This window comes from Crocuta crocuta, unplaced genomic scaffold (assembly GCF_008692635.1).
Source record: "Crocuta crocuta isolate KB4526 unplaced genomic scaffold, BGI_CrCroc_1.0 scaffold322, whole genome shotgun sequence".
NCBI classification, from domain to species: Eukaryota; Metazoa; Chordata; class Mammalia; order Carnivora; family Hyaenidae; genus Crocuta; species Crocuta crocuta.
The window spans coordinates 5,112,921-5,140,575 of NW_027532592.1; the positions used below are offsets into that span (position 1 = coordinate 5,112,921).

The following is a 27,655-nucleotide window of genomic DNA, read 5'->3' on the forward strand; positions in this document are numbered from 1 at the left end:
TTAACACAGATAACAGAGATGTTGTATACAGGGAGAGCATCTTCAAATATCTGCAGAAACACCTGCTGCAGAAGGGATGGCCTGTCCTCTGGGTGTTTATGGGCGGGCTAAGTATGTGGTGGTAAGGGACTCGAAAGGATTCACGCACTGGCTGAGAAGCTGGATTAGACAGAACCTTTAGGACCTAATTACAAAACCATAATTGATTCTAAGAATAAAAGTCTAAAAGTACAAGCACACCAATGTGAATGTGCTTGATGCTACAAAACTATACAGTTAAAATTGTTAAATTTTATGCTATAGAATTAACTTCCAACTGGGAAAAAAACGGTTTCAAGAAAATGTTGTCGTTAACAGTTTACCTGAAAGTTCATACTCCAAAGTGGACACTGGTCAAAAGGATTCTAGCACAATTTTTGGCTTAGTACTTCCGTTTTCTAGGAGGGTCTGGGGTAAGTCACCACTCTGAGGCTTGCCCAGCCCCACAGGGTCTGACCTCTACAAGCCCAGCACCTTCTTGCTTGCTTCTGCCACCACCCTCCCTGCGAGGGCCTACCAGGGTCTCCTGCCCAGTGTCCCCTTCTCCAGTTCTCTTTCCTTTTCATAAACCTCACTAGTATCCCATATTCTTAAGTCTGACCATATAGCAAACTGCAAAGGAATAGAAGGAGAAAGAAAAAGTCGGGGGTGCCCCATGTGTACGTGCCCTTCCCCAGCATTCCCCCATGTCTTTCAGAAGAAGGTCCACTCTTTTACCTATAAACTTGAAATGCAGGAAACAATGAAAAGAAATGCAGGCTGCCTCCAGGGCTCAGCAGCCATCTTGGATGAAGAGCTTAACTAATTTGGAAGTCACTAGGATTAGACCTTGAACTATCTCAGAAAGTTTTCAGAAAAATCTATTTAATAAAAGTTCAACTGTTACTTCTGATTTGGTGCCTTTTTGGTTTCTAAGATTATAGGTCAACAGTAAATAAAATGTCCAGGACTAGGAAAGTGCATCTAATAAAACAGATTTGAGTGGGGACTCTTGCTAACTCAACATGCAACAAAGTTGCCCTTCAGAGACTGACGCCCCCACCCTTATCTCAAAACTGTGTGTACCCTCCCTCCCCCAACAAATTCCTCTGCTACGAATTATAAATAAATCTCTCATTTGCTGTTTGGTGTACTCTGCTAACACACACACACACACACACACACACAAACTGGTAACACAAAGACTCCATTCACTCGATATAGTATGAACATATCCTGGTCAGAGGGAGCAGCTTCATCTTCACCCTCTTCAAGCTCCTGACTGACCATGATTTCATTAGCACCAAGAAAAGTAAGACCTGTCGAAACTTCAGGAAGCCAGCGTTGCTTTAAAAATTCTCCTGGAACCATAATGAGATACCACCTCACACCTGTCAAAATGGCAAAAATTAACAACTCAGGGAAACAACAGATGCTGGCAAGAATGTGGAGAAAGGGGAAACCCTCCTGCCCCACTGGTGGGAATGCAAACTGGTGCAGCCGTTCTGGAAAACAGTGTGGAATTTCCTCAAAAAATTAAAAGTAGGACTTTTATTTTGTATGTATGACCCAGCAATTATACTACTAGGTAATTTATCCAAAGGAAACAAAACTGCTGATTTGAAGGGGCATGTGCATCCCAATGTTTATATAAGCAGCATTATCGACAACAGTCAAAATATGGAAAAAGCCCAAATGTCCACTGCCTGATGAAAGCATCAAGAAGATGTGGTACGGGGCACCGGGGTGGCTCAGTCGCTTAAGCGTCCCACTTCGGCTCAGGTCATGATCTCATGGTTCGTGGGTTTGAGCCCCGCGTCAGGCTCTGTGCTGACAGCTCAGAGCCCGGAGCCTGTTTCAAATTCTGTATCTCCCTCTCTCTCTGATCCTCCCCTGCTCATGCTCGCTCGCTCTCTCGCTCGCTTGCTCTCTCTCTCTCTCAGAAAAAAATAAAAAGAAAAAAGAACTAGAGTATATTATGCTAAGTGAAATATGTCAGAGAAAGACAAATATATGATTCCACTTGTGGAATTTAAGAATCAAAACAGATGAACATAGCGGAAGGGAAGGAAAAATAAAAACAGAGGGAGACACACCGTAAGAGATTTTAAATATAGAGAACTGAGAGTTGCTGATGGGGTGTTGGGTGGTGAGATGAGGTACATGGGTGATGGGCATTAGGGAGCGGACTTGCTGGGATCACTGGGTGTTATATATAAGTGATGAATCATTAAATTCTAATCCTGAAATCATTATTACACTATAGGTTAACTAACTTGGATTTAAATTAAAAAATAAACTTGAAAATATAAAATAATTTTCCTGGCATGAGAATTAGAGAAAAGTCTATCTCAGAGTTCTTTTCTACTGTAACTGTTTCCATGCTATCTAATTCACTATCCATGAGAACTGAATCAGAGATTCACGTTTTCTAACGAGGTCACCATCCTATTTGGGGTTATACCAAGGAACAAAGGAGCAATGACATTGATATAACATTTTTATTCTTGACTTTTTACATTCTATAAAAACCAGCAATTATTGCTATGTGCCAATGGGAATATACCAGAAATAAGGATTTTTTAAAAGTACTTAATTTACCTAAGAGGTCATCAAAATCAAAAGAACTTAAACATCTAGTGTTGTCAAGAGCTGCTACAACCGTTTTAGAAGCTGACAGACAGTATCCATTAAAATTTTAAATATATTCTTTGATCCAGTAAGTCTACTTCTGGGACTTTATCCTCTAGCCATAAAAGGCAAACTACATAAAGTTACAGGTACAAGGATATCTACTGCAGCAATGTAGTGGTTAAAAATCCAGAAATGAAAGCAATATCCATCAATAGGGAAATCATTAAATGAATTATATTCAATAAAATATTAGGCAAAACTGTCAAAAAAAGGTGACATTTCTGTGTACTGACCTGGAGGCCAGTCCCTGAAAAGACACTACACGAAAAAAACAATTTTCTCATTGTTTTGTTTAAAAATCCTCTTTATGGGTGTGTGTGTGTATATACACAGACATCTGTGTATCTTTGTGGGCCTAAAAAAAGGGAAGAAAACATTTCCACTAAACTATTAAAATTGACTACCCTGTACACCCGGAAGGAATTGGGAGAGGGAAAGTACACTTTCTTTAGTTGTCTGTACCATCACACTGACGACAACCTACCTGCACTATTTGTATAATGTTAAAAATCTCATTAAAACAACAATAAAAAGCTATACCTTTTAATCATTCTTACCTTCTGGGGAAAGATCCACCATTTTTGTAAAGCTTGGGGCAGTACGTTTGAAGATTTTGGTTCTTTCACCTCCCACAACCACCTCTGGTCCAAGTAAAGACACCAGCACTGCTAGGCTATGAAGAGTAATTGCCACAATGGAATCACTCGTATCACGGAGGCCCAGTAACACCTAGGAGTAAATCAGGTAATAAGTGTTCACAACCACATTGCCTGTCTTTTTTTCCCCATAAACAAGCAGCTGGGCTGCAATCAGACTGGTTGTTCAGATGATTTCATTTCTTACATACATGTTCTAAGTCAGCGGTTCTCAACTACTGGTGGTCAAGGACCAGTAGTTTCCCCACCCAATCACAGACTGATACACTGTTAAAAACAATAAAAGCAAAAATAAATATATTGGAAATAACATAAAATTACTGTGTTAAACTGCTATAAAAGGTTCCAGACTTGCCTGTCAGTTCCCACCCCAGGACCAAAGGCAGCTGAGTGCTCTGGAGATCTATACCCCTTTAAGATGGCAGCACCCAGTATTCCCAGGAGGCCTCCCAGCAAATACCAACCAGCCCTGACCCTGCTTAGTGTCAGATCAGCTAAGACAGAGTGTTCAGGGTAGTATTGCTGTAGAGGATTTTCCAAATTCTTGGGAGAATCTAAATACTCCAATCAAAAGACACCAAGTCTTTTGGTTAGGACAAGAGCCCATAACTGTGGCAGAGGGGCTAACTGCAGACATCTAGACTAATCGCTGGCCCTACTCACTGACAAGTAGGATGAACTCAGAATTTCAGCAAAGAGATGAAAAATATAAAAAAAGAACCAGTCAGAGATAAAGAATTCAATAGCTGAAATAAAAATACACTAGAAGTAATTAACAGCCATTAGTGGAGGCAGAAGAATGGATCAGTGATCTGGAAGACAAAATTATGGAAAGCACCCAAACTGAACTGCAAAAAGAAAAAAAACTTTAAATGAGAATAAAGGAATTCAGTGATATCATCAAGCATAATGACACTGACATTACAGGGATTCCAGAGAGGAGAAAAGGAAGCAGAAAACTTATCTGAAGAAGTAAATAGCTGAAGACATCCCTAATCTGGGGAAGGAAACAGACATTTAGGTCCAACCAGCAAAGAGAACCCCTAAAAAGATTAACCCAAGGAGGTCTACACCAAGACACATAATAATTAAAATGGCAAAAAGTAGCAATCAAGAGAATTTTAAAAGCAGCAAAAGTAAACAGTTACATATAAGTAAAATCCCATAAGGCTGTCAAGCTGATTTTTTAGGAGAAACTTTGCAGACTGTAAAGGGCTGAAAGGAAAAAAATCTGTTGCCAAGAATGATCTACCCTACAATTATCTTTCAGAGCATAAGGAGAGATAAAGAGTTTTCCAGAAAAAAGTTAAAAGAGATCATCACTACTAAACCAGCCTTATAAGAAATGTTAAAAGGAATTCTTTGAATGGAAAGAGTCAGGAGTAAGAATATTATGAAAGGAAAAAATTTCACAGGTTAAAGCAAACATATAGTAAAGACAGTAAATTAATGATTTATAGAGACAATATGGAGGTTAAAACACAAAAGTAGCACAAACCAACTATATCCACAAAAAATCAGCCAAGGAATACACACAATAAAAGATGTAAAATATGACTTCATATACACCAAAGTTTGAGGGGAGGCGTAAAAATTAAGTTCAAATATCTTCTGAAAAAGCACTGAAGTGACTATCAATATAGACTGCTATACACTTAAGATTTTATATATAAACCTAATGGCAATCACAAATCAAACACCTGTGATACACAAAAAGTAAGAGAAAGGAGAAAACCATCAAACCACAACAAAAGAGAGCAAGAGAAGGAAGGAACTGAGGAGAACTACAAAAATAACCAAAAAACAATTTTAAAAATGGCAGTAAGTACACAGCTATCAATAATTACTTTAAATATAAATGGATAAAATGCTCCAATAAAAGGCCCAGGATGACTGAATGTATAAAAAAACAAGACCCATCCATATGCTACCTATAAGAGACTCACTCAGACCTAGAGCCACATACAAACCAAAAGGGAAGGGACTGGAAAAGATATTCCATGCAAATGGAAGTGAAAAAAAGACGAGGTAGCAATACTTTATATCAGACAAAATAGACTTTAAAACAAGACTGTAGCAGAAGACAAAGGGCATTGTCTATGCACCCAACATAGGAGCACCTAAATACACCAGGCAAATATTAATAAACATAGAGAAATTGATAGTAACAGTAATTGTAGGTGACTTAAACACCCTACCTACATTAATGAATAAGTCAGGCATAAAATCAACAAGGAAACACACATTAGACAGATGGGCCTAACAGATACATAGAGAACATTCCATCCAAAGCCAGCAGAATAGATTTATTTCAAGAGCACATGGAACATTTTCCAGGGTAGATAACATGTTAAGCTACGAAGCAAGTCTCAATAAATTTAAGAAGACTGGAATCATATTAAGCACCTTTTCTAACCACAATGGTATAAAACTAGAAATCAATTGAAGAAAACTGCAACATTCATAAATACAGAGAGGTTAAATGACATGCCAATACATGTTGCCATAGAGATTAAACTGAACAACCAATGGGTCAAAGAAGAAATCAAAGGAGAAAATAAAAAACTTTATGAGATAAATGAAAATGGAAAAAGAACATACCAGAATATGTGGGAAGCAGCAAAAGCAGTTCTAAGAGGAGAATTCACTGTGATAAATACCTACCTCAGGAAACAAACAAAAAACCCTCAAACATTAACTTTATACCTCAAAGAATAAAGGAATAAATAAAATAGAAACTAAAAAGACAACAGAAAACAAAACAAAACTAAGAGCTGGTTCTTTGAAAAGATGAACAATATTGACAAACCTTTAGCTAGATACATCAAGAAAAAAGGAGGACTCAAAATCAGAAATCAGAGATATATATTACAACTGATACCACAGAAATACAATGGATTATAAAACACTACTATGAACAATTACATGCCAACAAATTAGACAAACCAGAAGAAATGGATACATTCCTACAAACATACAACCTACTAAGACTGAATCATAAAGGAACAAAATCCAAACTGGCTGACTACTAGTAAGGAGATAAAATAATCTAGGAACTCTCAATGAACTAAGTCCAGGACCAGATGGTTTCACTAGTGAATCACACCAAACATTCAAAGAAGAATTAATACCAGTCCTCAAACTGCTCCAAAAATTGGAGAGGAGAGGACTCCTTTTATAAGGCCAGCATTACCTGTTATCAAAACCAAAGACACTATTAAAAAAATTACAAGTCAATATCCATGATAAGCACTGATGCAAAATTCTTCAAAAAATATCAGCAAACTGAATTCAGCAATACATTAAAAGGATCATACATCAGGATCAAGTGAGATTTATTCCAGAGATGTAGGGATGGTTCAACTTTTGCAAATCAGTATAACCACATTAACACAATGAAGGATGATAATCATACAATCATCTCACCAGATGCAGTGAAAGCATTTGGCAAAATTCAACATATATGATACAAATTCTCCACAAAGTGGCTACATAGAGAAGATACCTCCACATATTAAAGGCCACCAATGACAGCCCACAGCTAATAATCATACTCAACAATGAAAAGTTGAAAGCTTTTCCTCTAAGATGAGGAACAGTACAATGATGTCACCATTTTTTATTTCACAAAGTACTAGAAATCCTAGCCATGACAATTAAGCAAGAGAAAAGAAAAGAAAGGCATTCAAATCACAAAATAATAAGTAAAAACTGTCACTATTTGTAGCTGACATATATACATGACAACATATATACACATATAGTCAAACTCTAAAGATACTATCAAAACACTGCTGGAATAAACAAATTCAGTAAAGTTACAGCATACAAAATTAATATGCAGAAATCTGTTACATTTCCATACACTAATAACAAACTATCAGAAAGATAAATTAAGAAAACAATCCCATTTACAGTTTCATCAAGAAGAAAAATTAATACCTAGGAATAAATTTAATTAAGGATGTAGAAGACCTGTACCCTGAAAATTGCAAGTATTTAATGAAAGAAACTGAACACACAAATAAATGGAAAGATATTCTGTGGTCATGGATTAGAATAAACAATACTGTTAAAATTCTCATATTACCCAAAGCAATCCATAGATTCAGTGCAATCCTCATCAAAATACCAATGACGTTTTTACAGAATTAGATGAAATAATCCTAAGATTTCTATGGAACCATCAAAGACCTCGAATAGCCAAAGCGATCTTGAAAAAGAAGAACAAGGGGCACCTGGGTAGTTCAGTCGGTTAAGTGTCCGACTTCGGCTCAGGTCATGATCTCACGGTTCATGGGTTCGAGCCCCATGTTGGGCTCTGTGCTGACAGCTAGGTCAGAGCCTGGAGCCTGTTTCAGATTCTGTATCTCCCTCTCTCTCTGACCCTCCCCTGCTCATGCTATCTCTCCCTCTCTCATAAATAAATAAAACATTAAAATTTTTTTTAAATTAAAAAAAAAGAAAAAGAAGAACAAAGCTGGAGGTATCATACTCCGTGATTTCAAAGTATATTATACAAAATGGTAGTAATACAGTACAGTATTTGCATAAATCAGACAAATACATTGGTAGAACAGAATCAAGAACCCAGAAATAAACCCACACAATGCAAATCAAAGACACAATGAGATATCACCTTAAATCTGTTAGAATGGTTAAAACCAAAGATAAGAAATAATGAGACAAGAGATAATAGCAAGGGTGTGGAAAAAAAGGAACCCTCATGCACTGCTTGTGAGAATGTAAACTGGTGCAGGTACGGTGGAAAACTGTACGGAAGTGCCTGAAAAAATTAAAAATAGAAATACCATATGATCCAATAATCCCACTACTGGATATTTACCCAAAGAAAATGAAAACATTAATTTGAAAAGATATATACATACCTACGTTTATTGCAACATTATTTACAACAGCCAAGATATGGAAGCAACCTAAGTGTCCATCAACAGACAAATGGTAAGAAAGATACAGTGTATACACACAATGCAATACAACTCAGCCATAACAAAAAAGGAGGTCATGCCATTTGAGACGACACGGATGGACTAGAAGATGTTACGCTAAGTGAAGTAAGTCAGACTAAGAACACAGCTACCATATGATTCCACTAATGAGTGGAATCTAACAAACAAACACAGAAATGAATAAACAAACAAAACAAAAAGCAGAATCAGACGTGTAAATTACAGAGAAGAAACTGATGGTTTTGGATGAAGGGGAACAAGGTTGCACAAACTGGGTGAAGGGGAGAGGGAGGCACACAGGAGTTTCGAAAGGAGTAAGTCACAGGGATAAAAGGCACAGCATGAGGAGTGTGGTCAATGATACTGTGTGTAACAGTGATGCATCAGGGCACACGAGATCTCACCTCACACCTCTTAGAATGGCAAGTATCAAGTGTTGGTGAGGATGTGAAGAAAATGAAATCTTTGTGCACTGTTAGAGGAAATGTAAAACAACAGGGAGGCTCCTCAGTAAGTTAAAAAAGAATTACCATAAAATCCAGAAATACCATTTCTGAGTATTTATCCAAAGAAAACAAAAACATTAACTTATACTTAATTTGCACATTACACACTCTCATATTCACTGCAGCATTATTTACAACAACCAAGATATGGAAACTTAAGTGTCCATCAATGGATGAAGGAATAAAGAAGATGTGATTTTAAACACACACACACACACACACACACACACACACGAATATCATCGAGCCATATAAAAAATGAAATCTTGCCATCTGCAGCAACATGGATGGACTTTGAGGGCATTATGCTAAGTGAAATAAGTCCAAGAGAGACAAATACCATATGATCTTACTTATATGTGGAATCTAAAAAAAATTTTTAAATAAAAACAGGGGCACCTGGCTAGCTCAGTGGGTAGAGTTTGCGACTCTTGATCTCAAGGTCATGAGTTCAAGTCCCACGCTGGGTGGAGAGGCTTATGTTAAAAAGCAAACAAACAAAAAAACCCAAAAACTCTAAAAGGGGTACCTGGCTGGCTCAGTCAGTGGAGCAAGTGACTCTTTATCTTGAGATTGTAGATATGAGCTACATATCTACAGTGTGTGGAGGTTACTTTAAAAAAAATTCAGTCTTTAAAACAGCAACAATAACAACAAAAACAAACTCATAGAACAGTCTGGTGGCGCCAGAGGTGGGAAACAGGATGGTGAGGAGGGAGAAAAATGGATAAAGAGGTCAAAAGATACAAATTTCCAGTCATAAACAAGAAAGTCAAGGGGAATGTAACAGACAGCATGGTGACTGCAGCTAGTAATACCGTACTGCATAAAGTTGCTAAGAACATAAAAGTTCTCATCACAAGGAAAAAGAATTTTGTGAACTATGTACGGTAACAGGTAGTAACAAGACTTGCTGTGGCGATCATTTCACAACATATACAAACACTGAATCATTACGTTGTTCACCAGAAACTAATATAATGCTACATGTCAATTATATCTCAATTTAAAAAAACGTTTTCAGTGTTAATTCTCATGTGCACTCACGTCATGGCAGAACCATAACCTCGGTTCACGGACTGGCATTGTCCCGCAGAACACACTGGGCACCACTCATCTCGGCCCCGGATGCTCACGATCCCAGCCCTGCCTGCTTCCCAGATTTGTACGCACACAAGGATAGGACTTCGAAAACTATCTTTCTAGCTCATGTATACACCTGTCCCAAATGGAGCCAATTATGATCCTTTCCCAGCATAACCGGAATGGAGAAAACTTAGTTACTTCTGCGGATGCTAAAATGAGGACACTGAACTTGGAAGCTATGAGGACAACCGTGTTGGGCCATGTGTACATCAAACAATGAAAGCTGATCTTCAGAGTCAAAAGTGGGAGAAGATGCAAAGAGAAAGGAAAGGATTGAGGACCACATGGCTGAGCCCCAGCTGCACCTGATTTCTATGTAAAGTAGTTTTTGCTTTACCTCGTTTAAGTAGGTTTCAATTATTTAAGACAGTCACAGGCAGATCTCAGGAGAAGATTTACTCTGAACTGGCAAAGACATGTATGGGGAAGAAGGCATGCAGGGCCTTTGCACCAGCTGGATATACAGCCAGGGACTGGCCTGCTTGGTGGCGGCAGGCAGGGCATCTTGGGTACCAGGAATCCTGATCCCAGCTCCTCTAGGAGTTCTCAATATGACTTGACCAATCGCCTAATTTTTCTGCTCTAATTTCCTCATTTATCTAAGATCAAGATTTCCACCAAGACTAAGATCCAAATCTAACAAACCAGCCATGTTCTCAGAACAAAGCTGTACAAATAACATGTTTCTTTCACAAATGATGAGAATTCCATCAACTAGGGAAATCATATAACACACCACTGAGACACAAACGAAGTCATCCTCTCTCATAAGCAGCTGGGTCCTGCCCTTCTGCCCTTTATATGTCCGTCTCCCATAACCACTGCCGCCACATGTCCCCCAGACGTTGCCATCTCTTAGCTGGACTCGTCTAATAGCCTCCCTACGTCATCTCCCTTCCTTTAGTCCATCTTCCACACTGCTACCAGAGTCAACTTTCTAGCACATAAAAATCGGCCAAGTTATTCCCCTACAGAGGAAGGAGCTCCAGTGAGAGCCTTCATGGTCTTTCACGCACTGAATCGCAGCTCAGGGCCAGCTCTGAGACACAGGAGGACTCCTCTCAGAGGGAAAATGCTTCGTCCCTTGTCTACACGTTCAGAGACAACTACAGTAGGGTAACAGTTACTGCTGCAAATGTAAACACAAAGCGCTATGCTGTGCTCGTTTGGCCCTAAAGCCAACCAGCCCCCCGTGGTCCCCCAGGATCCATGCCCTATGCAATCCCACACTTAATGAAACTCAATGGACTTCAGTGACTCACTTGAACCAGGAGGATGCAACGGAAGTCACAGCCCATTCCTAACCCATGCCTCCAGAAGGCTGCTCTGGCACATCCCTGCTGGAGATGGGATGAAGGTGAGTAGAGGCCCTGAGACATTCCGAGCTAAGCCCAGCCAACCCCTTCAAGGTGCCAAGGGACCATTTTGCTGCTTCAGTCCCAGGGGGCCCCAGGGGACTTCTCATCAGCTGACAACATGTGGAGCAACAGAATTCCCAAACTGAGCTCAGTCAATCCAAAGAATTCTGAGAAAAAAATGATGCTTGGGGCACGTGGGTGGCTCATGCGATTTCAGCTCAGGTCATGATCACTGGTCCAGGAGTTCCAGCCCCACGTCAGACTGTGCTGACAGCTTGGAGCCTAGGGCCTGCTTCATGTTCTGTGTGTGTGGCTCTCTCTCTGCCTTTCCTCTGCTCATGCTCTGTCTCTCTCTCTCTCTCAAAAATGAATAAACGTTAAAAAAATTTTTTAATAAAAAAATGTTTTAAGGCACTAAGTTTTGGGATGGTTGCACAGCAACAGGTGACAAACACCTATCTTTCCCTCCTACCAGCTCCTTGAAAGCAAGATGTATAATATACCTTTATGGCCCCAGGACCTATGCACAAGATCTGACATAAAATCAGGCCTTACAGGGGCACCTGGGTGGCTCAGTCAGTTAAGCCTCTGACTTTAGCTCAGGTCATAATCTCGTGGTTTGGGAGGTCAAGCNTCAGATTCTGTGTCTCCCACTCTCTCTCTCTGCCCTCCCTCCCTTGCTTGCACTCTCTCTCTCTCTCTCTCTGTCTCTCAAATAAATAAAAACATTTAAAAACTTAAAAAACCAGGCCTTACAAATAATTTGTAAATAAATTAATCTCACAGGAAAACAAATTATTTGAAAGATACCACATGGCTGACAAAATCTTTTAAAAACTCAGACTGAGGGGAGGGGCCAAGATGGCAGAACAGCATGAAAGTGCAGCCAGATCAACACTAAACCATCTTGCACACCTAGAAAACTGGTTTGAGGATTAACACAACAATCTGCACGACCTGAAACACAGAACCCAGCAGTATGTGGCATGGAGAGGTGAACTGGGGGAGAGAGAAGCCACAGAGGGCAGGAAGGTGTTTCTGCTTGCAGAGAGAGGATGGAGACGGGGTGCAGGGGAAGGGGAATACAGGAAAGCATCCCCACTCACCCACCGAAAGCAGCTGGAGAGAAAAGGAAGAGTACACAAGGGACTGAACAAAAAAAGGGAGAAAGGAGAAAGGAGAGGGTACAAATTCTATTAAGACTCCATAAATAGGGGGCGTGCAGAGTCTGAAACTCCACAGCTCGATACCTGGCAGTGCTCTGGTGGGAAGGTCGAATCCCCAGGAGCAGAGAGTGAGGTCCACGGGCTCCGAGGGCCACTTGGGGAGAGGCGGATCCCCTGCTGGGAGGACAGTCGGTAGAGGCTGTGCAGCCTTCCCTCAGGCCAAGGTCCCAGTGGACCCTGGAGATCAAGCACATCTGCTGGTGCTAGAACAAGGACATTAAGGGGGAAGCCTGGCGCCAGATGTGTGTTGTGATTTACTATAATTCCTGAAACAATGCTGCTACATGATTGTGTGAACTTTTTCTGGGGTGCAGTCAATGGGCACTGGCAGCAGCATGGTCTTGCAAACATTCCTGGGGTTGGGTGGACACCCCGCCATTGCTTGGTGAGACTGTCCTCCAGAGGGTCAGAATGGATCAAAGCCGTAGTCCCTCAGAAGTGAAGGGTTGGGAAACACAGCTGCATCTGAGATAAAACTCAGGAGGGAGGTGCCACCTGGCTGCCCGATGTCTTGGTCACAGAGTATAAAAGTGGGGAGTGGATGAAGCCAGAGACTAAGGAGGGATGGTTGATTGCGGGTTGGGGAGAGCACAGAGTTCTGACACTAGAGACTGCGTAGCTGGGTGACGCCGCATCTGCCCCACACCAATAAACCCCAGTAAGCTAAGCAGCGCCATCTAGTGGAGAATGGAGCACTACACTAAGCTCTGCCCAACTGGGCCAACCTCACTCCTGAGGACCACCACAAGTCTCTCTGCTTGCTTAGTGTATGGACTACAAAGTGTTTCAGAGTTTGACTTCTAGGGGAAACCAATGTAATTTCAATCATGTTTCAGTCTGTTCGCTGATCCATATATTCAATTTTTTTCTTATTCTTGAATACAGAAAGAAAAAAATGTTTATTTTTCATTTTTATTAAAATGACTTTTAGTTTTTTTCTACTATATTTTTTATTTTTGGTAATTTTTTAAAATTCTATTTTACTTCCATCATTTCATTTTAGTCTATTTTATTCATTTTTTCAAATTTTCAAACATGTACCTTTTTTCTTTTTTCCTTTTCTTATTTTTATATTTTTCCTCTAATCTACCAAGCTCTTTTCAACAACCAGATCAAAACACACCTAGGATCTAGCATCCTTTATTTGATTTTTTTGTGTTGTTTTAAGTTTTTAAATTTTTATTTATGTATTTTTGCTTTATTAATTCTTTTCCTTTCTTCAAAATGATGAAAGAAAGAAATTCACCCCAAAAGAAAGAACAGGAAGAAATGATAGCCAGGGACTTAAGATACAAGATACAGATACAAGCAAGATGTCTGAACCAGAATTTAGAATCATAATAATAAGAATACTAGCTGGGGTTGAAAACAGATTAGAATCCCTTTCTGCAGAGATAAAAGAAGTAAAAGCAAGTCAGGATGAAATTTAAAAAATGATAAAACTGAGCTGCAATCTCAGGTGGATGCCACAGTCGCAAGGATGGATGAAACAGAGCAGTGGATCAGCAGCATAGAGAACAAACTCATGGAAAACAGTGAAGCAGGAAAAAAGAGGGAGACTAAGGCAAAAGAGCATGAATAAAGAATTAGAGAACTCAGTGACTCATTAAAAGGAAATAGCAACAGAATCATAGGGGTCTCAGAAGATGAAGCGAGAGAAAAATGGGTAGAAGGTTTATGTGAACAAATCATAGTGGAAAACTTTCCTAACCGGAGGAACAGACACCGACATCAAAATCCAGAAAACATAGGGGATTCCCATTAGATTCAACAAAAGCCAACCATAAACAAGGCATATCATAGTCAAATTCACAAAATACTCAGGCAAGGAAAGAATCATGAAAGCAACAAGGAAAAAAAAAAGTCCTTAACCTACAAGGGAAGACAGATCAGGTTTGCAGCAGACCTGTCCACACAAACTTGGCAGGCCAGAAAGAAGTAGCAGGATATATTCAATGTGCTGAACGGGAAAAATATGCAGCCAAGAATTCTTTATCCAGGAAGGCTGTCATTCAAAACAGAAGAAGAGATAAAAAGTTTCCCAAAGAAAAATTAATGGAGTTTGTGACCACTAAACCAGCCCTATTAGAAATTCTGAGGGGGACTCGCTGAAGGAAAAAAAGACCAACACAAACAAACAAACAAACAAACAAACAAGACCAAAAGCAACAAAGACTAGAAAGGACCACAGAACACCACCAGAAACTCCAACTCTACAGGCAACATAATGGCAAGAAATTCATATCTTTCAGTACTCACTCGAAACATCAATGGAATAAATGCTCTAATCAAAAGACATAGGGTAACAGAATGGATAAGAAAACAAAATCCAGGGGCACCTGGGTGGCTCAGTCAGTTGAGCGTCTGACTTCAGCTCAGGTCATAATCTCACAGTTTGTGGGTTTGAGCCCCGCATCAGGCTCTGTGCTGACAGCTTAGTTCAGAGCCTGGAGTCTGTTTCAGATACTGTGTCTCCTTCTCTCTCCGACCCTCCCCTGCTCACATTCTCTCTATTCATTTAATAAATAAAACATTAAAAAAAAAAAGAAAACAAGATCCATCTATATGCTGTTTACAAGAGACCCATTTTAGACCTCAAGACACCTTCAGACCAAAAGTAAGGGGATGGAGAACCATCTATTATACTAATAGTCATCAAAAGAAAGCTGGAGTAGCCATATTTATAGCAGACAATCTAGGCTTTAAAATAAAGACTGTGACAAGAGATGAAGAAGGTCATTATATTATAATTGAGGGGTCTATCCCCCAAGAAATCTAATGATTGTAAATATTTATGCTCCAAATGTGGAACATCCAAATTTATAACTCAATCACAAACACAAAGAAACTCATTGATAATAATACCATAATAGTAGAGGACTTCAACACTCCACTTACAGCAATAGATAGATCATCTAAACAGAAACTAACAAGGAAACAATGGTTTTGAATGACACACTGGACCGAATGGACTTAACAGATATATTCAGAACATTTCATCCTAAAGCAATGGAATATACATTCTTCTCCAGTGCACATGGAACATTCTCCAGAATAGATCACATACTGGAACACAAATCAGCCCTCAACAAGTACAAAAAAGACTGATATCATACCATGCATATTTTCAGACCACATGCTATGAAACTCAAAATCAACCACAAGAAAAAATGTGGAAAGATAACAAGTACTTGAAGACTAAAGAACATCCTACTGAAGAATGAATGGGCTAACCAAGAAGTTAAAGAGGAGATGAAAAAGTACATGGAAGCCAATGAAAAAGATAACACCATAGCCCAAAACGTATGGGACGCAGCAAAGGCAGTCATAAGAGGGAAGTACATAGCAATCCAGTCCTTCCTAAAGAAGGAAGAAAGGTCTCAGATATATGACCTAGCCTTACACCTTAAAGAGCTGGAAAAAGAACAGCAAATAAAACCCAAAACGAGCAGAAGACAGGAAATAATAAAGATTAGAGCAGAAATCAGTGTTATCAAAACAAAAAAACAACAAAAAAAAACAATAAAACAAAACAAAACAAAACAAAACACCCTGTAGAACAGATCAATGAAACCAGAAGCTGGTTCTCTCTCTCTTTTTTCTTTTTAAATTTTAACATTTATTTATTTACTTATTTTATTTTATATTAAAACAATTTTTAATGTTTTTATTCATTTCTGAGAGAGAGAGAGAGACAGCGTGAGCAGGGGAGGGTCAGAGAGGGAGACACAGAATCCAAAGCAGACTCTAGGCTCTGAGCTAGCTGTCAGCACAGAGCCCGACACGGGGCTCGAACCCATGAACCGTGAGATCATGACCTGCGCCAGAGTCAGACTCTCAACCGACTGAGCCACCCAGGCCCCCCGACATTTATTTATTTTTTGAGAGACAGAGATGGAGCGTGATCAGGACAGGGGCAGAGAGAGAGGAAGACACAGAATCTGAAGCTTTCTGTGCTGAAAGCTCAGAGCCAGACATGGGGCTCCAACTCATGAACCATGAAATCATGACCTGAGCTGCAGTTTGATGCTTAACCAACTGGGCCACACAAGCGCCCCTGAAGCTGATTCTTTGAAAGAATTAACAAAATTGATAAGCTCCTAGCCAGTTTGGTCAAAAAGAAAAAGGATCCAAATAAATAAAATCAAGAATGAAGGAGAAGAAATCACAATTCGGCAGAAATACAAAAAGTATTAAAAGAATATTATGAGCAATTATACACCAATAAAATAGGCAATCTGTAAGAAATCAAATTCATAAAAATATATAAACTACCAAAATTGAAACAGGAAGAAATAGAAAATTTGAAAAGACCTATAACCAGTAAAGAAATACAATTAGTAATCAAAAATCTCCCAAAAAACAAGAGTCCAGGGCCAGATGGCTTTCCAGGGGAACTCTACCAAACATTTAAAGAAGAGTTAACACCTATTCTCTTGCAGCTGTTCCAAAAAAAAATGGAAATGAAAGGAACTTCCAAACTCTTTCTATGAAGCCAGCATTACTTTGATTCCAAAACCAGACAAAGACTCTACTAAAACGGAGAACTACAGACCTATAGAATTACATTTCCTAATGAATATGGATGCCAAACTCCTCAACAAGATACTAGCCAACCAGATCCAATAATACATTAAAAGAATTATTCACCACGACCAAGTGGGATATATTCCTGGGATGCAGGGCTGGTTCCATATCCACAAAATAATCAATGTGATATATCATATCAATAGAAGAAAGGACAAGAACCACATGATCCTCTCAACAGACGCAGAGAAAGCATTTGACAAAATATAGCATTCTTTCTTGATAAAACCCTCAAGAAAGTAGGGATAGAAGGATCATACCTCAAGATCTTAAAGCCATATATGAAAGACCCATCGCTAATATCATCCTCAGTGGAGAAAAACTGAGAGCTTTCCCCCTAAGGTCAGGAACAAGACATGGATGGTCACTCTCACCACCGTTATTCAACATATATCGGAAGTCTTAGCCTCAGCTATCAGACAACACAAAGAAATAAAAGGCATCCAAATTGGCCAGGACAAAATCAAACTTTTACTCTTCATAGATGACATGATACTCTATGTGGAAAACCCAAAAGATTCCACCAAAAAACTGCTAGAACTGATCCATGAATTCAAGAAAGTCACAGGACATAAAATCAATGCACAGAAATCGGTTGCATTCCTATACACTAACAATGAAGCAACAGAAAGAGAAATCAAGGAATCAATGCCATTTACAACTGCACCAAAAACCATAAAATACCTAGGAATAAATCTCACCAAAGAGGTGAAAAATCTATACACTGAAAACTATAGAAGGCTTATGAAAGAAATTGAAGAAGACACAAAAAATGGAAACATATTCCATGCTCTTGGATGGAAAGAACAAGTATTATTAAAATGTCAATACTACCCAAAGCAATCTACATATTCAATACAATCCATATCAAAATAATACCGGCATTTTTCACAGAGCTAGAACAAACAATCCTAAAATTGTATGGAACCAGAAAAGACCCTGAATAGCCAAAGCAACCTTGAAAACCAATGCTCGAGGCATCACGATCCCAGACTTCAAGATGTATTACAAAGCTGTAATCATCAAGACAGTACGATACTGGCACAAAAACAGACACTCAGATCAATGGAACAGAATAGAGAACCCAGAAATGGACCTACAAACGTATGGCCAATTAATCTTTGACAAAGCAGGAAAGAATATCCAATGGAATAAAGACAGTCTCTCCAGCAAACAGTGCTGGGAAAACTGGACAGCGACATGCAGAAAAATGAACCTGAACCCCTTTCTTACACCATACACAAAAAGAAACTCAAAATGAATGAAGGACCTAAAAGTAAAACAGGAAGCCATCAAAATCCTAGAGAAGAAAGCAGGCAAAAACCTCTTTGATCTTGGCCTTAGCAACTTCTTACTCAACACGTCTCCAGAGGCAAGGGAAACAAAAGCAAAAATGAACTATTGGGACCTCATCAAAATAAAAACCTTCTGCACAGCAAAGGAAAACTATCAGCAAAACTAAGAGGCAACCAATGGAATGGGAGAAGATATTTGCAAGTAACATATCAGATAAAGGGTTAGTATCCAAAATCTATTAAACTTATCAAACTCAGCACCCAAAAAACAAACAATCCAGTGATGAAATGGGCAGAGACATGAATAGACATTAGTCCAAAGAAGACATCCCAATGGTCAACTGACACATGAAAAACTGCTCAAAATCACTCATCATCAGGAAAATGCAAATCAAAACCACAATGAGATACCACCTCACACCTGTCAGAATGGGTAACATAAACAACTCAGGCAACAGCAGATGTTGGCAAGGATACAGAGAAAGAGGGTCTCTTTTGCACTGCTGGTGGGAATGCACACTGGTGCAGCCACTCAAAAACGTATGGAGGTTCCTCAAAAAATTAAAAATAAAACTACCCTATGACCCAGCAATTGCACTACTAGGTGTTTATCCAAGGGATACAGGTGTGCTGTTTTGAAGGGGCAATGTTTATAGCAGCACTATTGACAACAGCCAAAGTATGGAAAGAGCTCAAATGTCCATTGACAGATGAATAGATAAAGAAGCTGTGAGTACTACATACAATGGAGTGTTATTTGGTGATCAAAAAGAATGCAGTCTTGCCATTTGCAACTACGTGGATGGAACTGGAGGGTATTATGTTAAGCGAAATTAGTCAGTCAGACAAATATCATATGACTTCACTCACATGAGGACTTTAAGATACAAAACAGATGAACATAAGGGAAGGGAAGCAAAAATAATATAAAAACAGGGAGGGGGACAAAACATAAGAGACCCTTAAATATAGAGAACAGAAGGTTTGGAGGAGTTGTGGGAAGGGGGATGGGCTAAATGGGTGAGGGGCATTAAGGAATCTACTTCTGAAATCACTGTTGCACTATATGCTAACTAATTTGGATGTAAATTAAAAATAAGTAAGTAAATGAATGAATGAATGAATGCATACTGAGTGGAATATTGTCTCCTAAAATTTCACAGCGACTCAGAATGTGACCTTCAAATGAGGTCACACTGGATTAGAGTGGCCCTAGGTCCCATGCAGCGGACTGGCATGACACAATTATGAGGCAAGACTCACAAGGACACCAGGAGCCACCGGAAAGCTGGGAAGAAGGTGCGGAGGGCTCCTCCACAGACCCCCTACGGAGAGCCTCCAGAGAGAGTGTGATTGGCTGACTCCTTGAGTTCAGGCTTCTGGCATCCAAAACCAGGAGAGAATTTCTACCGCTTTAAGCCATGCAGTTTGTGATCATCTGTTATGTCTGTGGCAAACTGACATAAACCGAAGCCCCCTGAGTGGGTGACTCATTACCAGGTTCCCCAGTGGCTGATAAACATTCTGAAAACCACTGATATGAATAATCTCATCTTCCTCCTGGTTATAATTTATTTGTAGTATTTAATTATGGACATGTATAGTTTCTGTCACAAACATCCACAAAGGATTCTTGTTCCTCTTCCCCAAGGAATTACGCCTGGGTGGCTCAGTTAAGTGTCTGACTCTTGATCTCAGCTCAGGTCATGATCTCACAGTTCGTGAGTTCAAACCCCAAATCAGGCTTTGCACTGATGGTGCACAGCCTGCTTAGGATTCTCTCTCCCTCTCTCTCTGCCCCTTCCCTGCTTGTGCTCTCTCTCAAAATTAAAAAGAAAAAAAAAAAAAAAAGAATTAGCAAACAGAATTACAGGTTTTCCCAGGTTAAGACCAAACACCTTAGTTTAATCTATTAGCCTACATGAATGATATGGAAACTCAGTCTGAATTGCAGCCCTTTGCATTCCAGGAGCTTTTCAACCTGACTTGCTGCCTCAAGACCCCCTAACTTATTATCTCAATGCTGCAAACCCTCCCCCGCCTTTCAGTCCCCAAATTAGCAGCGCCCGCTCCAGCCACCCCCTTGTGGCTGTCCTCTGGATGGCCTGGGCCCATCAGCCGCCTCTGACCTGTGGAAGGATGACTTTCTTCAGCTGCTCCTGAGTGAAGTGCTCCACGTAGGCCTCGAGGTGAGACAGCAGAACCATCCGCACGTGCTCCTCATGCACCTCAAACAGCTGGAGCAGCACAGGGATCACCCGCGACCTGAACAGGGCCGGTGACAGCAGGCAAGGCGCTTCTCCCCTCGCGCTGTCTACCCGGCGACCAGAGGTGGTTCCGCATGAGAAAGCAAAAGGTCATTTCGGCGAAAGGAGCATGAAGGGTAAGTTAGAAACTGAGCCCAGACCTTCACACACATTCTAAGAGCTCTTCTAAATTCTTAAGACCCAAAGCAAAGGAAACCTTTCTGGTTGACCCAAATTACTCAAGGCTCAATGATCTTAAATCATTGAGGCCTTGTGAAATAGTGTATCACGCTGAATCTGCAACAAAGAAAGCTTATATTTAAATAGACTCCTGAACCAGTAACTTTTTATATGCTTGTGTTTAATCAACGAAGAATTTCATATACTAGGTTAGTTCAATAACTTGTTATAATTTCATGTGCAAAACCAGGAGGTGTTAAATGTCACAATGGGATTTGACGCTGGGTGGTCCTCTCTTCCTGCTACTTACGGTAGTGGTGGTCAGGGATCCCCGTCACAATCATTTGGGGACCTTTATACACACACACACACACACGTATTATATATATGTATTACGTGTGTGTGTGTGTGTGTGTGTGTGTGTGTATAGTCCTGCCCTGGCTATCACACTATCAGTAGATCAACTATACAGGCAAATCTTTAAAAAGCTCCCCAGGTGATTCAGAAGCACACCCCCATCTAACATCTACTGAGTAAAGGGATGACAGAGCTGGAAAGAAAAATTCAGGGATTGTCCAATCAGCAATGTACACCTGAAACTATGTAACCTGTGTCAGCTACACTTCAACTGAAACAACAACAATAAAAACCTTTAGGCAATAACGAAGGATGTAAGGAAATTCTATGTTGTAAAATAGTTACCCATGATGCTGCTTTGTTGGATTGAGATCTTTTTAAGAAAATAAATTCTCTAACCTGGTATGTTACTATTTATATATTTATCAAGTTACAGAGTATCAGAATAATAAGCTTAATTTTACATTCAGAAAAAAACTGAAGCTCCAGGTAGGAAAGTGATCTCCTTGCTTTTCAGTCTTTCCACTGAAAATACAAAATAAATGGGTTGCTCTTGGGAAGTCAGGAGGCACAGGCCTAGGGGAGCCTGGGTGGCTCAGTTGGTTGAATGTCTACCTCTTGATTTTTAGCTCAGGTCATGATCATAGGGTCATGGATGGAGCCCTGTTCTGTACTGAGCATGAAGCCAGCTTAAGATTCTCTCTCTCCCTCGCCCCCTTCCCCACTCACACTGTCTAAAAAAAAATTAAAGGGGTACCTGGGTGGCTTAGCTGGTTAAGCTTCTGACTTCAGCACAGGTCATGATCTCACAGTTTGTGAGTTTAAACCCCACACTGGGCTCTCTGCTGTCAGCACAGAGCCTGCCTCGGATGCTCTATTCCCCTCTCTCTCTGTCCCTCCCCACTTGTATGTGTGCTTTCTCAAAAATAAACATTAAAAAAATAAATTAAGAAATAAAGAAGGCTCAGGCCTAACTGCAAATGCAAAAGTCCCGTGAAGACATATATGACTTATCTGAAAACTTCACACGCATTACACACTCTAATCCTACATGTTTATGTGTGTATATGTTTGTGTATGGTTTTTCCAATATGCCATCTTCTATAACAAATCTGACTCTCTAAGATGATCTTCCTTATTTACCCTGTGGGCTCTCGTACCCAAGTTTGAGTCCAAATAATCACTTCAGGGACTGATAATTGATTTTAGAGCCATAATCTAACTACACCATGCAGTAATCTCAGTCTGCTCAAATAAGGACTGAAAATGCCCGAACTCCTTAATTACTAATAATCCTTTGAAAAAAACTCACCTTTCTTGGGGCCAAGCAGATGAGGAAGAAAACTCTTCACAGCTACCGGCTCTGCAAACACCAACTGGTTAAGTAGAAGAGGCACCAACCGTGAGGCTATTAACTCCTCAGACAAGCAGCTGACTCTGTCCAGCAGGAATCTGAGGGGAAAGAAAAGCCTGGGAAGCCAGCTGTGCCACTGTATCCACTTCCTTGTCCAGTGTAGACACACGCAGCCCTCCCCAACTTCTGTCAGGGGGAGGCACCGGGAGATGTGGCCAGAGAAGGTGAACGGTCAGCACAGGGGATGTAAGAAAAATGCAGGGGGCACGAGACAAGGCCAGCAGCATGCACGCAAGGTCCCATCCACGCTATGGAAGATGCAGGATGTTAGATTATCTGAAGTTTCCACAGTAAACAAAATTCAGGCTTTTCTTACTAACTGTCACACGTGTCAAAGCGTTCTGTCAAGAGCACATGGGTACGAAGGGTGACAGTGGGAACCGCCCACTGCACAGACCCCTGAACAGACAGTCCTGCCCCTGCTGCGTGGAGAGGCCACTGTGAACAAACAGGGCCCCGCCCCCCCGGCCCCCGTGCTCATTCCGCCGCCTCTTACAGACGGCCGCCCCCACACAGCTGTCACCCCAGCATCCCGGCCCCTTCCAGACTCCCAGCAGGGCTCTCCTCCTCTGCAAGCCCAGGTCCTCCTGGCCCACAAATGTGCTCACAGCTCTTCTGCCCTCAAAAAACTCCTTCCTGACTCCATCCCCTTCTTCAGCTACTCTCTGTTCTCTCTTCTCCAACCTTTCCAGGAGGTCTTCCCCAGAGTCTTCTTTCTCATCTCATCTCAGTCCACTGCGACCGGGCTCCCACCCCCTCAAACAGCTCCTCAGACGGGGTGCTCTCCGGATGCCTAACTGAACTGTCATCCTCTGACCTTCCAGAACTTTACTCTGCCAGGAACATCAGCCTTTCCAGCTTTCCCGGAGCTTCCTCCAACCACTGCTGCTCTCATTCCTTAGCCACCCACCTTACAAGGCCAGGGTTAGTTTGGGTGCACCGTCCTACCCATGCTATCGCTTTCTCTGGGAAACTCACCAATGCAGGCCAGTGCAATACTCACCTCTGGCTCATGGGCTGCACGCGTCTCATGTGGGCTTCAAGCCCTCTGGTCAAAGGCCCGTGCACCTATCTGTCTATAGTCCCACGGCCCCTTCAGGCCGACACCCTGAATGCCCAGCTCCTCACATTCCCTACGCATGAGGCCCCTCCTCAGGTATTCCCTAGCGCTCTGGGTGATGACAGCTACAGTCTTGCCAGTGTTATAAGTGGTGCTTATCTGTGTCTTCCTCCTTGTACCATCGCTGCCTCACTTCAGGCCTCCACAGTCTACCAACTGATCTAAGTCCCAGAAAAAATAAATCTGTGCCTTCCATGGCAACACAGCGAGCCGTCCCCGGGGAGATTTGGCCATTTCACAGCCCATGTCCACTGCTTACAGACAGTGTCAATGCTCCTCACGGCCCCGTCCGAGGGTGTCCACCTCTCACATGTTGTGGTCTTAGAACCTGCAGGCAGGCAGGGCTGCAGGACTCACCTGCTGCCTGTTGTTCTGTGTACGAGACACGCATGTGGGGCCCCTGGGCCTTCATGTGCATTCCCTTCTCCCTGCAATACCGCTTCTCTAACTGCCTCCGCCCTCGACCTCTGGGTTGCTGGGACGCCCCCGATGCAAACCCGGTCACTGTTTAAGGACTATCCATCCCAAGGCCCAGCGGAAAGTCTGACATGCAGGAAACGTTCAAAAAACTGTCCAAGAAAGTAAATGTTGGACATCTCTCTGAAGATTAGTGACTACACAGGCTTAACCCAAGTTACTGAATGTTAAGGCCTTTACTCTCTGGACTTACTTGAAGAATTCAGTTTTTTCCTCTTCACTCTTCAATGTTAAACTTTTCAAGAAATTCACAACTTCTAGAAAATCATTCCTAAATGGCAAAAAGAAAAAAAAAACATGCAGGACAACAAATTAGAGAAGGTGTGTTCAATACTGAAGCCATAACCACAGGTCACGCTATACAAATATTCAAGGAAACATTCTCCTCTGCCAATTTGAAGACCCCATTAGAACTAGGGGCACCTGGGTGGTTCAGTCAGTTAAGCATCTGATTCTTGATTTCTGCTCAGGGTCACAATCTCATGGTTTGTGAGATCGAGCCCCGTATCGGGCTCTGTGCTGGCAGCCCAGAGCCGACTTGGGATTTTCTCTCCTTCACTGCCCCTCCCCACTGCGTGAACACTCTCTCTCCAAACAAATAAATAAACAGTAAAAAAGATAACTCTTAAAAAAAGAAGATTCTATTATAACTAAGTTGCTCATGAGACAAATACTATGAACAAGCCCATGGAGCACCCAGCATTTTAACAGCAAACAGATGTGTGAAGAGGATTCAGGCTTCAGCACACACGGTGTGCACACAGACGCCCACCACCTCGGCGGTTTTCATAACCAACATCATGGGAACTCGTGTTGCCACAGGACATGGTGAGCAGAGCCATCCTGGCAGAAATGGGGCCAATGTAGTGAAGTACTTCAAAACAGCCGCTGCCCCTCAATCCACTCCGCTGAGGTGAGAGCCGTGCAAGGGGCTGGGAAATAGGCATGTCTGGTGCCAGTCATGGGAGTCTCCCCATTTCTCCTGCCGGAAGCGGTGCGTCATCTCCTCAGTCAGGTAGGGAGGAGAGTCGGGGGCTGCGGCCCACATGGGGGGTAGTGTGGCTCATGTCCTCGAGTCCTGTGGGATGAGGCTGCCAGGCCGGGGGCCGACGCTTCATCATGCAGCCCCACCACACGGCCAGCCACTCAGGGCTCCACATCTTACACTTACACGCCTTTCCCTCTGGCTTTAATAGCAGAAACAAAGCACAAATGTCACAACGGAAGTCTAATCAGCTTGGTTCAGCTGCCTCAGCAAGGGATGCCCGCCTGGGTTCCCCTTATGTCTCCCCCTGGGCGGCTCCTCACACGCAACCATCAGATTTCAGGAAGGGGGAGGTGTGTGTCTTGCTTTGTGTTCCGGCTTTCTCTCCTGTCTCTGTTTAAAACACAGTTTTGAGGGGGGCACCTGGATAGCTTGGTTGGTTAAGCGCCTGACTTCGGCTCAGGTCATGATCTCACGGTTCATGGGTCTGATCCCTGCATCAGGTTCTGTGCTGTCTGTGCAGAGCCCACTTTGGATCCTCTGTCCCCCTCTCTCGGTCTCTCTCCCACTTGCATGTGCGTTCTCTCCCCTCTCTCAAAAATAAACATTAAAAAAAAAAATAAAAAAAGGACAATTCTTACTAAAGAACTCTTTATTACATAGTGGAGAGAATCTATTTGCTATAAAGGATTCTTTGTAGAGACTTTGTATCAAGGTAAATAAGATATTGCCATGAATCATTCAAAAAGACAGAGAAATACGTTGGTTAAAAGACTCTGTTAATGGGAAAGGTTTTGAACGGTTTCTTTGAAACAAAAATGACCAATAAAATCCTAATAATTGTAGTGAAACTACCCCTCTGTCCCATTTAGTAACACGGACCCTAGTCCCATGGCCCTGGGAGTTCACCCCCTCGAAGGAGAACACTGGCCTTCCCTTCGTTCTGCTGGTCTGCGGCTATCTGACCACAGACACATAAGGATCTTTACTTTCAAAAGGACATAACTTCAATTTTGCTACTAGAAGTTGCGAATGTGAAATTAACCCGTGCAGAAGTTCTGCGGTCATGGAAATGAGGAAAAGGAGGACACATAGTTAAAACTAACCTCAAAGAGAGGCTCAAAACCATCTCTGAATCCAGTGACAGTATTAACATTATATTGTGCCCCTCCCTCTAAATCAACTTCGGTGCTTTTCCATCACGTATTACTAAACAAAGACGACAATCTTCTGCCTGAAGAAAAATGAGCTCCTTCCCCCCCACCTCCCATCAAGAAAACATTTCAACAACAACAAACTCCTAGAACGCAATGGCAGCAGAAAGGAGAGGCCATGTTTATTAAGTCTCTAGATTACCTGACAAGTGCCACCCACTGGACACAGCCTGGCTTCCTCACTGTTATAGTTCCTAAAGGATCTGGCTTTAACTTCTAGACCCACGAGTTCACCACAGTTAAAAGATTTCTAGAACTTCCTGTGATAAGAACCTAAGACACAACCCACTTTCAACCCCTATCCTTCCATGTGGACATGACTTGACCTTTCCTAGGCCAACAGAAGGGATTGTGTGATCCGGGCCCCCAAGCCCCACCACCGGGACGCGGCACCCGCGAGCGGCCGGGGAGGCCCGCCGGGTGCCCTCACCTGAAGAAGTCATGGGACAGTAAGGTGTGGAGCGGCGGCCGACATGTGGGAATGGGACTCAGCAGGGTTGAGTGCAAGGTCTGTTGGAAGCTGGAGATAACGTCCGCTGAAACTGAAATCCAGAGGTACAGTTAGTTTCCAAGCTTCTCCCTCCTTTCAGGACCTCTATAGCTGGAGACTGACGAGGGCAAAAACCAACCTGTAAAAAGCCCAAACAAACAAAGCCCTGGCTGTTGCTAAACAGCTTCCAGCTCACCTGAAGCCACACTCCTTGGCAGGTGTGGAAAATTCATCTGCCAACACATCGGCCCCACCCCCACGAGCCTCACCTCTGTGCCCTCATTTCCCAACGGCTGGTGTAACTCGGCTCGGGCCTAATGGAGATTTAATGAGTGACTGATTGGAGGGTCTTATCAACCAGGGTTCCTCACCCACAGAACAAGAAAAGTTATCTGAATGACTGTATTTTCTATTTTCGACAGGATGGTACATAATTACCACCATCCTAGACACAGGGGAGTAGTGAGTTCATTCCCCACAGGGCATGCCTTATGGCCTTATGGGTTTAATTCTCAAGTATTTAGGCTGAGACAATTTAGAGCTAGCAGCTGAATGGTACTGTTAACTTCAGAATGCTGCAGAAGCTGATAAAAGAAGCTGCGTTAGAAGTGCACAAAGCTTCGGTAAAGTGTGACCCAGGCCAGTAAGGGGCCTAACGAAGCATGTACCCCCAGCCCCGTTAACGGGTAGACAAGTGAAGGCCTGGGGTGGCTGCA

General features: G+C 41.8%; 1 protein-coding gene across 2 annotated transcripts in view; it reads right to left on the reverse strand.

Annotated features, from left to right (window-relative positions):
• SCYL3 (SCY1 like pseudokinase 3) overlaps positions 1-27,655 on the reverse strand; it is a 47,816-nt gene that overhangs the window by 2,316 nt on the left and 17,845 nt on the right. For both annotated transcript variants that reach the window (XM_077779845.1, XM_077779844.1), the window contains exons 7-11: positions 26,880-26,991; positions 24,444-24,521; positions 22,552-22,691; positions 20,586-20,770; positions 3,270-3,441 (exon numbers count right to left, since the gene is read on the reverse strand). In XM_077779845.1, the coding sequence (XP_077635971.1) occupies positions 3,270-3,441; positions 20,586-20,770; positions 22,552-22,691; positions 24,444-24,521; positions 26,880-26,991 (687 nt within the window). The remainder of the gene's footprint in view (positions 1-3,269; positions 3,442-20,585; positions 20,771-22,551; positions 22,692-24,443; positions 24,522-26,879; positions 26,992-27,655) is intronic.